Raw genomic sequence first — 15,655 nt, forward strand, 5'->3', positions numbered from 1 at the left:
ATAAGGTAAATATTAGAACCTCTTACTGAGCAAGCTGAAACAAACATCACTCCCAACCAGCATCTTCACATTTCATATTTCTAAGTTTATGAGTGTGTTGACATGGGGATATTGAGGAGAGGAAAGTGCAAACACAAAACTAGCCACCAGTCTGCTTCAAAGTTTTCTCTATTGCAATCTGACAAAATACTTAACTGCTGTTAAGATGTGTAAACAGCACATTGGTTTTGGTTCAGTTTCAAAAAAACCTTAGATGATTAAAACAACTGGCATTTACCACAACAGTGAAACAACTGAATGAAYGACTTGAACTGTTAATCAAAAATAAAGAACATTACCTTCAATAGATAGCAATAGTAATTTTTATTCCCTTGTTGTGGGATGTTATTTAAGCACCAGTTAAAGTTTTCACAAAACATACAACAGGTGAGGAAGCATTCTCAGATTATTTTTGACTTGGTGATGGTTTGAATCCTCTTTTCTCTGGGAGAGATTTTTCGCAGCCCATGGTTTTTCCACTCTGCTGCTRGCAGACAACAGAAATCCTTGAAGAATGTGCAAATTGTTCAGTGTGTGAGGTTGCATTTTTGCAGCCGTTCCTTGTAACCTGTTGCAAACTTGTTACATTAATACATCAGTGCTCGGTTGTCAACCAAACAGCAACAACAGCACAATGCATGCGGAGTTCACAATTATCAGCGGCACTGTAAAAAGAAAAAAAGAAAGTTAGGAGAAAATGATTAATCTTACATCGCTACAAGTCATTAGTTATTAATATTTAATTGAAGYCAAGTATCAAACTTCAGCTCATAAAAAAAGAATGGGATTTCACTTTATTTCACACACACAGGCATTTCAATCAGTGTATATTAGGACAACAAAGCAAGACTTCACCAATACTATRTTAAATAAAACTATCAATATTAATTGTTTTCTCAGATTAGATTAGTCATTTACATGATCATTGTAGTAGCTACAAATCATTTTGTAACCAAAAAAGCACAGCTGCCAGTTACATAGGCACAATGCTAAATCACATGTTCAATGGACATGTAATGCATAGTGAATGCAAACAGAAAAATAATTTTGGCACATCTGGAACTCCATATACTTCAACCAAAGCTGTTACTGGATATTATAGTAGTCCTAATTTTTTTCCTTAAAAATAAAATATATATTTTTTGCTGCACTAGTTTTATAAGTAGAACAACATTTTTGTTTTGTGTTTAAGTGCTGGTAACTGCAATTAATCAACTTTTCTTCCAAAGACTGATAATAAAAAGYATTGTTATACATTTCTTTTGAATAAATTACATATTTTCGAAGTTTTCCTAATTGCCAAGATGCCCTTATTTTGTATTGAATTAAAATGTTTGCTTYACTCTGCTTATGTCTCACCTCTCATGACGGTCCGAACTGAACGAATGAGATTCAGTATCTGAGCTTTGACTCCTGGGTCATCCCCAAAACCTCCAACTCCCTGATCAACACCCCAACCGACTGCGCGCGCGCGCGCGCGCACGCACACAAACACACACACACACACACACACACGCGCGCGCGCGCGCACACACACACACACACAAAGCAGAAAGAGTACAAGTCAAGAAACAGAATTGAGCAAATAAATATATAAAGCCAAGTTTCCAAATGTTAGAATTCCAGCTCATTAATTTATCTACAGTTTGTGTGATGATGATGACCACCAGACTGCTAACATACACTAATAAGGGTATTCGCTTTACTACAAGYAGCTACTTACTTTTGCTGAGAAATCTCTCTTCGTGTAACACGGCGATAGCATTGGTGCACAGAATAGCGGTCTGGATGAGGGTGTACAACGTAAACGCCATGCTGGCAAAAGATGTTTTATCTCCTCCCTCGTTGCTGTCGTCGTCCTCCACAACCAGAAGAATAACAGCCGTAAAAAAGCAGCGAACGTCGTGCAAACGGCGCGAGTTGTAGTTTATAGTTGTAGTTCAATGYCTCGCTATAATGCCGTTACAAAGTGACTGTGTTCAARCAATGATCAGCTTATCTTCTTCTTTCTGCTAAAACATAACTGATTTGAGCCTGAATTTAACCAAAAACCTTTAGATAGTTGAGACTTTAACATCACTGGGTTTTCCAACAAAAGAATCCCAAACACTGGTTATGGAAATAAAATGTAGGCCGACATTAAAATTATTACTCAACCTTATTGAAAATTTATGGACAAAATTAAAAAGCTATAAATAATATTGAAGTTCTCCAGTAAGATTAAGAATTATGTCATGAGGTGGTTGATGACAACAAAAYTCTGTTTTGATGGATCTTTCCAGAAGACTGTTCACCTAACAAAATGGACACTGTTAATTGTAAGTGTTTTTTTTTTTTTTTGGTCATGGATATTACATGTCATAAATTGCAAAAAATAAGTTCTTTACTTTATTTTTTTTTTAATTGCAAATTTCACAATTCATCTGTTTTTATAGACATTTTTTATTTACACATAGTAGAGAAACTACAGGAACATTTTGAAATACATCTGCTTTAGCAGGTTATAATAATAACATATCATTAGATGACAACTTCATCCATTCATTCTATAAACCAGGTGGGGGAGATGTCATTTGTACTTTTATTTTTGACATACATTTAAACACACCATCTTAATAATCATTGTTACTGAGTCTTTTACAACTTCTTTAAAATCTATAATAATATTTTCACAACAGGGGTCTCAGGATTTTATTTTCAAATTATAAATAAATAAAACACATAAAAAGACTGTAAGATTCAATACTCTCATGTGTGATGATTTATACAGTTAGGTGAAGTAATTTACAAATAGATACACAATAAGAATGAACTGCAGTCTTCTCCTTGCTGGCCATACATTAAGCAGGCGCTTGGAGAGCACCTTACAATTGCCTGATCAGCCTGATTAGCCGATTAATACTTTTACTTAAAGTTCTTGCGGTGGTAAAAATCTGAATTGGTGCCTTTCAGCTGCTATAAACTCGTACAGAATAAATATGAGAGTGAATGAAATACTTTTTTTAGGGTAACTTTGCATGTATAAATAAAATATGTACTAACAGATGTGATACATTGAATATTGACACGGGAGTTACATCTGCAGTGATTCTTTTTTTCGTACATTACAGAAATGATGGTGACTGTACATTTTCAGCATGTAATCCCTTTTTTGTGAATTCAAAATGTGAATTCTTTTGTTCTTTTGTTGGTTCTCCATCTTCCTTAGACATCAGTCAGAGCTTGTATCACATGTGATTGCTGATAATTGGTAACAATGATRACCTGTGTACAAAAGGAGTGGTCCTAGATCAACATGCCAAGAAGAATGTCTTTGGGCCCAAATGCTGATACTTAATAAAGGGAACTTTTCTTTCAGGCTCTCTGGTTGGTGATGCCAATGCCACAGCAGTCCAGTGCATTCAACCAACAGCAGTGAGAGTCACAAGTGACCCCTGTCTTTCAGCATTTTCTCTCCGTCTTGTTGACCTCTACATCCTTCATCCAGGCGCTTGCTTTGGTCCCGGTTGAATAAAGCTTGAAATCTTGCAATAGCAAAATGCCAASAATGATCCCGTTGATCCAGATGTTTTCAGTTCAGTTAATTTGGGAGTGTGAGTGGAGAAAGTTGACCAGGAGAAGATGAAACAGTTGGTAAACTTTTACCAACATGCTGGTACAAAAGCAGCATGAAGTCATCCAAATGAGTTCAGAAGAATTGAAGGAATGAGTCAAACAGTTGCTGTCCTTGGAAATCCAAGAAATGTGTAAATATGTATAATTGCATTGGGATTCATTAATGTTGGTGTTTTGTTCATTTACAGTATCTCCTTTTATGTCAGTACAGTATGTGTCTTTTATGAAAAAAATATGCGACTTTCACAAGTCCAAGCAGCTTCGTCCTGTTGAGCGTAATGATTCACCCTGTGAATGAAGCAATTTGTAATTTAATTAATTATCAAATTCAATATAGATTTTCACATTAGTTCTATATTTTCAAATGCTGATGTGGAAAAACCAAAGGCTAATTTGTTGGGTGTTAGTAGTTTATCAGCATTTTGAAGCTAAATGTAAAACTTCATAGTATATTGCATTGATATTTATAACCATTTAACTTTTCAAACTTAGATGTGTTGGGATGATTGTGAAGTGGAAGAAAAAGCATAAGATTTCAGAAATATTTGATTATGTTGCTTGTGCATAGTTTATGAGATGTTTCCATGGCTTACATGGATGAAGGTAAACACAGGGCAAGATTGAAAAAAAATAACAGTTTGCTGCAAAATACTATAAAGTCATACATACAGTCAGCTACAATGTAATGGTTCAGATGAAATCACATTTATGAATTAGAATGATCAAGTCAGAATTTAAACCTAATTCAAATAGAAAAGCCATATGAGAATTTTAGTGTATTGTTGTGCAAACTTGGTAGGGATATTAACACAAAACACTAGGAAATATAACTGCAGCAAAAGGCTACAAAATATTGGAATCAGAAGTGCTGAACTATAATGGAAGCCACATTTACAGAAGATTTTATAAATACATTTTCAAAAACACTTGTCATTTTCCTATAACTTCCCAATTCTGCAATATTCCATGCCTGTCCATCACAAACACTTTCAGTTAAAATACACTGGGATTGTTGTTGTTGTTGTGTGAAAAAGCTAAATCGGCTTAAACACTTTTTCAAATAAATAATTGGTGACTGAGTTTAACAAAAATTGGAGGTTAGCCTCTGCTCATCATTTGATCCAATTCATCAAGTTAATTCAGTAATGTTACCTTTTCAGCTACTTGCCAAGATGAGGGCTGATCTTTTCTTTTCTGATGATGTTGGTGTAGGGAATCTAAAAGACAAACAACGAATCAATTAATAAAATGCATTTACTTCAAACCCAGCACAATGTCTGTGAATTTATCCTTCATCTCATTCTGATTAATATAGTTTCACCGACAAAAAATGTAAATTGGCAAGTAATGGCAAAACGTAAAAGGGTTTTGAATTGCAACATACACTACATAAATTATACATTTCTGAAGTTCATTTAAATGTCTGTGTGGAATTAATGTGTCATTACTCTCAGACTGATCCATCTGCTGCTTCTAGAGACATTTGTCAGTTACTGTGCATACGTGCACTTTAGCGCACACAAGCACTCGCAAATGAGCATAAAATCTGTTGTCTGTGTTTTCTGCTTTTATAGTCACACAGATGTAGTTTGCTCGTGTGTGTGTGTGTGTTTGCGCGTGTGTGTGCGTGTGCATGCGTGTGTGTGCGTGTGCGCACACGTGTGAGGGCTGTGTTGTGCATGCACGGTTCGCTGTCACAGGCGTACGAGCGCACACAGTTGAGTCGTGTGTCAGAAAACAAAAGACAAACAGCATCTGTCAGCCGATCTGCCAGCTGCTTCTGTGATTGATGTCAACGGAAACAATCAGACGACTGCAGCGGAACTTCTCACCCATGAAAGACGAACTGCGTGATTGGTTTTGTCTTTTGCTGGACAAATAAACAACAAAACTAGTGTTGATTTGAGTCCTGATTTATTATAATTTGATTTCTGATTCGGTTTCACCATGATTTTAGATTTCCCTTCTGTACTAGGGTGTACTGAAGCGTTCCTGGAAATTCGTCTTAATATTTTTAAAAAGTATTCAGTGTGTTTTTAACTCATTGATTTATTAGCCATTCAAAGTCAATTCCTAATTAGTGTTCAGTATCTAATGCATCAGCATGTAATGTACCGGGGAGTTACGGATTCTCACCATCTGTAACTGTTGGACCATTTCTTCTCTGTAGGCGAGCTCTCGTTTCATCTGATCTTGAAAATTATCTGGAAAAGTTGGTGTAAAACATTTGTCATTTTGCAGAAAATTACTTTATTGCAACAAATTAAATTAGGTTGCATCAGATGATGTATAAATATGGAATTTTAAAAGGTGCAACAAAATGATAGCAAGAATTAGAAAAAAGTAGAAGAGACATTTATAAGGGAGCTAAAGTAGACAAATGATAAAAAAATAGTCTTGGAGTGAAAACTAGATAAACATTTAGATTAATATAATGATTTAAAAAAAAAAGACTTACGGAAGACAGGAAATGGGGAAGTTCCTTTTAGGGCATGAAACTCCTGCTCCAGTCTCCTCCTGAAGTCGATCTGCTCCAGGAGAACTTTCTGAAGTTCTTCTACATAAAGACATAAAACGTGGGAAGACATTAAACTTTTCTTAAGGTAACTAGGAGAAATGCTAAGAATGCCTACATAAATAGTTTGCTAAAATATTGTCCAATAGATTTATGAATCAAAGAACATCTACCTTTCTCCATATTCTCAACATCCTTCTTCAGTGTGACAGGAGAGGTTGCGCCTCTGCTCTGATCCCCTAAAAACGAAAAAAGATTGATTCAACAAACAGGTTACATAACTCCACGTTTTCACTAATTAAAAACTTCTGGAAACGTTTCTCTCAAATACTGGACATTTTTATTGACATGTACTGAGATAAACATCCGCAGACCATTTTTTAGACTAGATCAGTCACTACAGAGAGAAGGATGGTCCAAGGAAGAGAAACCAGTTGAGTCTGATATTGAATTTTACTTGAAGATGCAGCAACATCTTCAACATCAACAGATTTTGAAGAACATGAAAGAAGAAAGTTCTATTTTTTTTAACAATATAAGACAATATAATAATATTTGGGAAGATTCCAAAATGTTTCAATCTTATGTAAGGTCTTTTGTAATTTTGACCTTCTTGCCATTTTTTTCACCCGTTTTGTAAAGTACTGTAATTCATCTTCTGGCCTCTGGGTGCCAGTGTAAGTTTAAAATAATACTAATATAAAGAGGACCAAGGAAAAAAACATACACGTGCAGAAGTGTTGGTAACCAGGGAAAAGATGTATAAACACGCTTAAACTAAATTCTTATTTTAGGCACTAGCATAAAAAAATATGTAAAAAAAAAAAAAAAAAACCTGTTGGGAAAATTATTTTTTTAACTTGATCACAAATGGTAAACTTGTTACTCCTGCTGCCAAAATGTGACATAACATTACACAAAGTTGGCGCATACAAAGAGCGGGATCTTTTACATTTACAATCTGTAACAACTCTTCAGAGTCCTGTGTCAAAGAGACAATGTGGTATCATGAACTGTAAGAGGGTTTTTAGGGCCATTGGAAGAGAAAAATGCCCATAACATGACAATTTTTCTTAACAGTTAGAAAGAAGACTTGGCCACCCACTGGTTTCTATTCTTTGCTGTAGCACAATTTGGGTATTTTTTTAAAACCTCTCTTTCCATCCTGCTCAGTGTGCATATTTGATTTAAATATGATTCCTTGTAGGTTAAGAAGGAAGCCTCCCCTTTTTAAACCATGGGGAAACCAAAATTCAGTAAAAGAAAATCATTCAAAAAGCTTTGCTTGCATTTATGTAAGGGCTTGTTAAGAATACCAATGCTTGTGTTTCTTGTGATGTTTTATTTAGATCCCCCCACCCCCACCACCACTTAATAAATGTACTTCATTTAAAGATGAGATTTTTTTTCAGCTGGTGATTATGTTACTCCAATTATTTGTGAGCTCTATATGATGGGTGCCAAAAATCTAATTTGTCCATCTTTTTGTCTTCTTGTTGTTTCAAATTTTATTTACATGGAGTGAACTGAATTTTAGAGATGGGAAAAGAGTGTGGAAATGGTGCTAAAAATAGCAGCAAAAGTGCTGACAACTGTTGCAGCATCATGTCAGGATAGCCAACAAATAATTCTAGCCCAGGAGTCTGCAACCTACGTCTCTTTTGACCCTCTACATTGATGCATTCGAAATTTAGCCAAATTTGACAGAGCTGAAAAGTTTTGCTACATGAAGTTAATAAGAAATATAATACAGCATTATTAGCATACAAATCAGTTTTAATTATTTTGCTGAGCTGTTAAATATGTTGTCTTTGGGTTGCACATTCAATGTGCCTTTTAAATATTTACAGAAATATGGACAGTCCCTTTTTTGTAGTAAACATTTATTTCTCTAAAAATCTAAAAAGTATAATTCCTAAAAAAATGCACCATGAAAGAATCACTTTTTATACAGCTGTAGTATTTTTTGCTAAAGGGTCATGCGGATTCTATGATTCTGCATGAATTTTATTTTCTGGGATGAAGGGAAATTATTTGTTTTCGAATAGAATAGTGCTGCTGACCCCTTCTCTAGCCAAAGGACACTGAAACATTTTCAGTGTTCTTTTCAAATACATTTTTTTTATTTTGAACAGCAACATTTAGTTTTCTAAGTACTAAAAAAAATGAATCTACTCTACTTTAGGACTTTTTGTGACTCTGTACTAAACAACTCCATCACATGCCGTTTGAATTTGTCTACATTGTCATGCATGTATGCATATGTGACAATGAGGCATTTTCTGGCTTAAATGAAGCAATCCAGTCCCCTCAACATGTATATTCTCTTCCAGTCATTTCGAGTCCTGGCTCCTTCAGCCTCCCCATGCTTCCTCCTCTTTCTCCCATTTAGAGCTCTCCTCCTCTCCTCTTCTCTCCTCGCCTCTCTCTGTCTCATTTGACAAGCAAATTTGCAGACAGTGCCCGAGGATAACAACCTCGTTTGACAGTCAATTAACCGTGAATAGTCAAAGCCAAGGCGGTTTGCATTACATAAATGGAAAATTAGATTATTTTTTCTCCCTAGAAACAGAGAGAGAGTGTAAAGACAGTGGAGGAGGGAGGGCGGTGGTGGGACTCGGAGGAATCAGGCCTTCTAATCACGTAGAGCTTCCCACCGCCCAGGGAGACATTTGGCAATCAGGGGAAAGGTGGTCTCATTTAATTTGTTTCGTGTAATTTTTTGAAATACATTATACATTATGCGCGGGGATCATTACGATGTCTGCATGTGCAGGGGGGAGGGGGGGAGAGTAGATATAAATGTTGGCACAGATGTCATAAAGCACTTTTAATGTCTTCCTGACAGATATAAAAAGGCAATAAGCTGTGATCTTTTTCAAACGGGAAGGGCTGTTTTGCGCTGAGAAAGGAGAAAAAAGGCAATTATGCCGGCGAAGATATGGGCCTTGGATGGAGATTGCCGGCGCGCTGCTTATCTCTGAGCTGATGTTTTCTTGTTGAACTGTAACAGCCCCCCTAAGAGTAACATTGCAGGCGACAGAGAGCTGCCGCGGCAGAGCGGCGACAGGAGCAGCTCTCTGCTGTTTTCTCATTTCTGTGTGTATTTATATAAATCCCTTAACTCCACATCTGAATACAGAGGAGCTCTCCCCTCACCGCGTTAAGCATCCTGAGTGCCATTCGTAACAGAACAGGAAAAAAAAAACTGTAATGTTTGAACATCATGTCCCAGTTTTACCATGTGAGAAATTTAATCAGCATTACGAGTTTTATGCATACCTTTATTTCCTCATTAAATACCTTGTCATTGTTTCCTCGTGGGTTGGGTGATGATTTCAGATTTAGGGTGCAATATAGGGAACCAAATATGAATTAAACTAAAATGCTATTCATTTGTTTTCAATCTGACAGTAGCTGCTCTTTATCGCTTTAGCTTGTTTGATCATACCTGTGCACTCTCTCCAGTAGTCAGGCGCTGAGGTTTCACTCTCAGGCACAAAGAAACTTCTCTGCTCTTTGTTTTCATCTGGGAGAAAATGAGAGAGAAGGACAGAAAATGAGAGATTCAGTAAGGCCCATTGGTTGAGCTGGTTATCCGGACACCTAGAGATAACTAAGTGCGCCCACGGAGTGAGGTTTTCGGTGTCGGGAAAACACACAGAGGACATTTTCCTCAGGAAAAAAGGTCATCCTGTGAGATGAGTTTAACAAAATGAAACCTCACAAGGATGGTAGCCTTGTAGGGACACATGGACACTATAAAACCACTGAGTCAGACAAGAAATGAAACAAAAGGCAATTAATACAATTGATTCCAACATCAATTGTATTAAGTCACTTCTGGAGTGAGGAGGAGACATATATTATTGTACAAAGAGATTTTATAGTTATATAATTTGATTTTAAAATTACTTTCATATATCACGTTATTAATCTGTTATTTATAGATAAGTGCAGTCAGTAAGTCAACTAATGTCATAGTTAGTAATTTCAATTGCTGAAACTTTTTGTCTAACTTTTCTGTCACTGCTGAACTTGACATTTCACCATTTTTCCTGAAGAAAAGCAAATAACCAACCCATATAAAACACATCAACAATTAATAAGTTTCTTCTAGAACTGTAAAAAAACATTTAAAAAATACTCAACATGTTTGCACTCACCAGAATTGCTTGAATTGTCTTTGGTTGCATATGCAGGCAGTCCTTCATCTCGATTTTTCTGAGCCTGGAAAAAAAAGATAAGAATTTCATCTACATGAACATGAACTACACTTTGATAAAAAAAAAAAAAAAAACATTATTATTATTATTATAATTATTAATGAATGCAATTTTCTTGGCCTGCTACAGTTGTAAAGGTTTCTTCTGTTTTGTTGGCAGTTTTCTTTCAAATAAACGTTGGCATTAATTTAACTGATGCTGATTTTGCTTTTTTTTTTTCTTAAGAAATGTTTGTGCTTTGCAATATTTACAGTAAATATGTTGGCTGGTTCAAAATTAATATTAGCCAGTCTTGACAAATCTCCCTCCATCTCTCCTTCATCCTGTCAGGGCCTTGGTTAATGTGGGAGTCAGAAGGTTAAAGATTAGAGCTGCCCTAACAGGTTGGGGTGACGGGGGCAGAACAAACACACTGCGTCCATTAAACAATCCACGCCTAGGCCTATTAGCTGAGATCAGAGTGGGGTGACTGTTTCAATTTCTACAGGGAGAAACCAGGCTATCAATCTGCTTATGCAGATCACAGCACTGCCTGACTGCGGCACCATTTAAATAATAATTAGCTAAAGTGGCCTGTGGGGATATTTACGTTTTTGTAAGCTGTGTCCTCTCGGTGGGGCGGGGTGGAGCTGGAGAGAGGCAAGCTGGCGTGTGGAGAGGCAGGTAGGCTGGGCGACTCCTGTACGATGGGATTCGAGGAGGATCCCGGGGAGGTGCTGGGATACATTGCGCCACTCCCCCTGTCCTTCCCCCGTTCCTCTCCAGCACTGTCACTCAGAACAGGGAGATACAGGTTGGTCTGAGTCTGTGGCGGCCTATTTGTGAAACTCCCCTCCTCCTCCTCGTCTTCCTGCTTCGAAGACTCCACATCCACTTCACCCTCTTCCTCGCTCTCTGCTCCCTCTGCTTCCCCGTCACCTCCGCTTTCACTGCCATAGCTGCAGCTGCTGGTGGGCGACAGCCGCTGGTGTCGGTCCGATCCGGGAACCACGACTCCAAAGTCCTCATCTGTAGCTCCGTTGACTCCTCCGCTGTTGYCGTGGAGCTTGGCGATGCTTTCTGCATCCTTGACAACTGGGCGAAAGGCAGAGCCATAGCTGGGCTTCCTTGTTTGGAGAGCTGGGTTGTCTAGAAGTTTCAGCCATCCCTCCGACGTCACAGGGCGAAGGTCTGGGGTTGCTGTCGTGCACTCAGTGTCAAACAGCCCGGATCTTGGTGTGGTGGTCCCATTGCTGGGGGCCATAGCTGCACTAACAGCATTCCCATTGCTGCTTACAGCTCCAGCATCACTAGGGTCTGACAGATCCAAAAAGGCCTGCCTGAGAGATGGGTTTTCAGTCAGAGTGGAAAGGGTGCTGGGCTGAGGCTGAAGGTAGGTAGGGACTGGAATCCCCCCAGCTGCTCTCGGGGGCCAAAACATACAGAAAGGAGGATAGAAAGCGTCTTTGCGTCCAGGCCATAAAAGACCCGAAAGCCCTGGCCCTTTCTGAACAGTTGAAATGTCACTGTCCTCCTTTTTCTGCTGGCAGAGGCCAAACGCAGGGAAGGGGTAAGGGGACGGGAAGAGTGACGTAGGGGGGAACTTCTGCAGCATGCTGAAGCCTTTGCTTGGGACAGGGATGACAGGGTAGTTGCGTGGTGTTTTACGAGGAGAGAGGCTGCCTCCATCCAGATCATCTTCATCCTCAAAGCGGGCTCTTTTCTGTGAACCCAGGTCAGGTCCTATCATATGCGGCACCACTGAACCTGGGAGACTCTTCATGGGACCCATGGAAGCGCACTGGACAGATGACGGCAGCGCTCTCTTTCGGCTTCCTCCATTGAACATGGCTTTGACGTCTTCCCATGCGTAAACCATTTCATCCTGTGGAAGTTTGTCCGTCAGTCTGAGGTGCCTTCGCCAGGAGTTGAAGTTGGCAGCATCAGGCTGGGTGTACTTGGCGTCTGGTGTGCGGTGAGAATGGAAAATGAACTTGTTTGGAGAAAAATACATGTTGCAAAAGGAGCACTTGATGCATTTGGCCCTGGAGCTGTTGTAGCGCGCTGGTATGAAGTTACCCCGGCAACCCCAGGCGCACTCGTGTGTCACATCGAAGGCAAAGTTGTCGGGCAGTTTAGGGGGCGAGTTTTCTCCCAGGAAGGACTTGCACAGGCGCTCGGCTTCACGCTTGGTGATCATGCCGCACCGGCGTGACGAGATGGGCATGGCACCGGCCCTGCGGAGGATCTCCAGCTGAACTGGAGTGCACTGGACACAGGTGATCCCGAGGGCCACTCGGCGGTTGTGAATCTCGTTGTAACTGTAGTTCTTCAAAAGAGTGTTTGAGATCTGCGCCAGACAAAGTCTCTCATTGTTGTCAATGACGAGTGACACAATAGGAACGCCGTACAAGATGACCTGACCCACCTGGTTGGGTTTGAGGGGAGAGGAGGATGAAGGGGAAGGGGAGGATAATGAAGAGGATGAGGAGTGCAGATGGGCAGGCCTGGGTGGAGTGAGAGGCTCCTGTTGATAAGAGCCTGTTGAGTTTGTCATTATTATTTCATTGGGGCTTGAAAGATGAGCCTTGTCCATGCTTGGAATAAATTTTTTTGCAGCTGAACCTGTTGGAAAAGGGAAATAAAGAAACGTGATTGTCACGTTATTATAAACATATAAATCATCTTGTTAAACTTATGTGCACACTGCGTAACTGTTGCCATGCATACACTGATTTTGATGAGTTTCTAAACATGAAAAATGTAAGGAGAAAAAAATTTAGACAATGTATAACATTATCATTTAAATGTTTCTGATTTCTCAGGTCAAATAAAATTGTTTTTTTTTTTTTAAATATGTGTTCTAGAAAATCTTGGGACATGTAAAAAAAAAAAAAGAAATCCCAGTCAATTTATTTTAATTTTCCTTTGTACTGCAACATATGATTCCAAAAAATGTCCCAACAAAGTTTTTTTTTGAAATGCACAAATTTAATTTACAAAACCTTCATATTCAGGATTTAAATTTAATTACTTTATCCACAAATATTTTTTTTACAATTTTATGAAGCTCTACACATGTGTGTTTTAGCTGTCGATTGAGAAGACAATTAAAGAAGACAAGAAAACACATTCTAAAAAATAATTTAGAACCTAATTAAATAAATGTGAAACGTTTTTAAAATAAATTCTATGTAAAATATACTATTATGTAAAATATAGTGAGAAAACTTTATAGTTCAATTTTTTTTCTTTCTTCCACTCAGTAATTTTTATGACAGAAAAATATATAGAAACTAAAATATTCCTAAAGTGATCCAAGAGCACTTCAAAATGATACAATTTTAAGCAGCTTACAATCAATGTTTTTTTTTGTTTTTTTCATTATTAACTGATTACATAAGAAGTGAGTTTTATTTTTCTGCATCATGATATCTGGTCCTCCTGTTTATGCTTCYGTTTTTTGTTGCTGGTTTAAAAAACGCCCCACCTTTTTAAAAATATGCATGATGACAGTAATACAAGTAAAATCTCACCATACCGACATAGTCAGAAAAATGTCTGCGTTAAAAAGGACATAAAGTTCTTCAGTCCATCATCTGTGAACGTCTCTAATGGGACTACTCCAATAAAACTCATTTTATTTGCCAATAATCACCATGTGATGATAAACTTGTTATTTTATTCTTATTTTTAATTACTTACATAATGTAGGCTACGAATGTGCCAAAAGCAATTTTCAGTTTTAGTTCAGTCTGAATTTAAACCCTTTCTCAATTTTCAAGCGCTCGTTGACAAAACAAATTTTATCCTCATTTAACTGTTTAAATTTAAAACAGACAGCACCTTAAAAAGATTTTTGCTTGCATTGACTTTAGGAGGCCCGAAAACTATTGGTTTTATTAAAAAAAAAAAAAAAAGCTCCTACGCTGTAAAGCGCTGGTAACTAACAAGAAAGATACGTAATATCTTAAAATTTAAAGTGATAGTACAGCCCCTTGTTTATGTGCATTAAATGTAAAACCTGGATCACTTATTCGTTAAACTGAATGACCATTGGCCTCCAACGAGAAAGAAAAAAAACTATTATCAAGGAAGTTTTGGACACGAGAACATAGAACTTTTTAAAAATATATATTTTTAAAAGACTATTTCATTGTTATTTATAATATTGTAATTATTTTCTAACAATACGTCGGACTACAAATACAAACTAATGATTATGACGAACAATTAATTCGCTTTTTGAATCATATCCTGCGTGTAAGGCTAAGACTAATCTCTGTAAACTGCTGTTTTATTATTAACAAATAAATAATAATAATAATAATAATAATAATAATAATAATAATAATAATATTGAAAAGTGGTTAAGAAAAGTGACAAGAACTATAGCATTTTAGCGATCAGCTTCAGAGCAGAAGTAAACAAATAAACAATTCTTACCTCTGACTTTTTCGGGGTTTCCCAGTCGCGTCAAGAATAAGGTACCCCGTCACAAACTGGATCGATTTATCCCACTCAGCAGGAAAATGTTCATTTTTTCTCACTCAGGTAATTCCGGGAAGTTCGCGCTGGAAGTACCGGAGTTTTTTGTTGTTGTTGTTGTTTTTTTTTTCCTTTAACTGTGGCGTGAACCCGCTCGTGAGATGTGAGTAAACTGCGACGCTCGCGCAGGCTTTATCCCTCTTTTCAGCGCTGCCACGCGCCGTCCTAATCTCGCGCTCCTCCTCTCCCTCTCCCTGTGAGTGCCTTCCTCTCTCGCTCGCGCTCTCTCTCTCTCTACCTGCCTTGAGCTTGATTGGCGTGCAGCCTTAGCTCAGCCCACCGCCCAGAACAGCTTTAGTCACTTTCCTTACCCTCCGCTTCACACGCTTTGCTGCTCTGTCCCACTAAACTGCTTAAATAAAGTCTCTCAACAACAAATACAATGTTGCAAACGCAAATCTCATCCCCAGGAAGAAACCTCTTTAGACTACTTAAACACGAGTTCATCAATTTACTTGCGTTGTGTATGTGTGTRGGTGTGTGTGGGTGGGTAGGTGCGTGTGCATGTGTGTGTGTGAGAGAGAAAGATCAACATTGCATAAGAATCAGTATTCCAATTTTATTCTGCATGAAGCATAAAATTCCTGATCAAATTGTATGTCAGTGACGACTAAGTTGGAATATATATCTTATGCAAACAATGATTTCTAGTCTATGTATGCATTTAAAAATGTACAGATGATTGTGCACCTTTTTCTACCACTCTTTTCCTTCCACTCAACTTTCCATTATT

The 15,655-nt window shown here is 38.0% G+C and overlaps 2 protein-coding genes across 2 annotated transcripts; both read right to left on the reverse strand.

Moving 5' to 3' along the window:
- Positions 1-150: 150 nt before the first annotated feature.
- Positions 151-1,903, reverse strand: ier3ip1 (immediate early response 3 interacting protein 1). Its single transcript, XM_008423853.2, has 3 exons — positions 1,763-1,903; positions 1,399-1,500; positions 151-704 (listed from the first exon to the last, which is right to left on the reverse strand). The coding sequence occupies exons 1-3, from the start codon at positions 1,851-1,853 to the stop codon at positions 649-651; spliced, it is 249 nt and encodes an 82-aa protein (XP_008422075.1). The 5' UTR covers positions 1,854-1,903; the 3' UTR covers positions 151-648.
- Positions 1,904-3,676: 1,773 nt separating this feature from the next.
- skor2 (SKI family transcriptional corepressor 2) lies at positions 3,677-15,378 on the reverse strand. The gene is made up of 9 exons (XM_008423858.2): positions 14,821-15,378; positions 10,985-12,999; positions 10,336-10,399; positions 9,621-9,698; positions 6,343-6,408; positions 6,113-6,211; positions 5,791-5,858; positions 4,807-4,871; positions 3,677-3,942 (listed from the first exon to the last, which is right to left on the reverse strand). Exons 2-8 carry the CDS (start codon positions 12,968-12,970, stop codon positions 4,815-4,817), a joined length of 2,418 nt encoding a protein of 805 aa, XP_008422080.1. The 5' UTR covers positions 12,971-12,999; positions 14,821-15,378; the 3' UTR covers positions 3,677-3,942; positions 4,807-4,814.
- Positions 15,379-15,655: the final 277 nt, after the last annotated feature.

Source organism: Poecilia reticulata, linkage group LG12 (assembly GCF_000633615.1).
Source record: "Poecilia reticulata strain Guanapo linkage group LG12, Guppy_female_1.0+MT, whole genome shotgun sequence".
In the NCBI taxonomy this organism is placed as follows: Eukaryota; Metazoa; Chordata; class Actinopteri; order Cyprinodontiformes; family Poeciliidae; genus Poecilia; species Poecilia reticulata.

Coding starts and splice junctions, on each gene's coding strand:
- ier3ip1 (XM_008423853.2), bottom strand. CDS start 1,853: ATGGCGTTTACGTTGTACACCCTCATCCAGACCGCTATTCTGTGCACC. Junction 705..1,398: donor AGTTCGGACCGTCATGAGAG/GTGAGACATAAG, acceptor TTCTTTTTACAG/TGCCGCTGATAATTGTGAAC.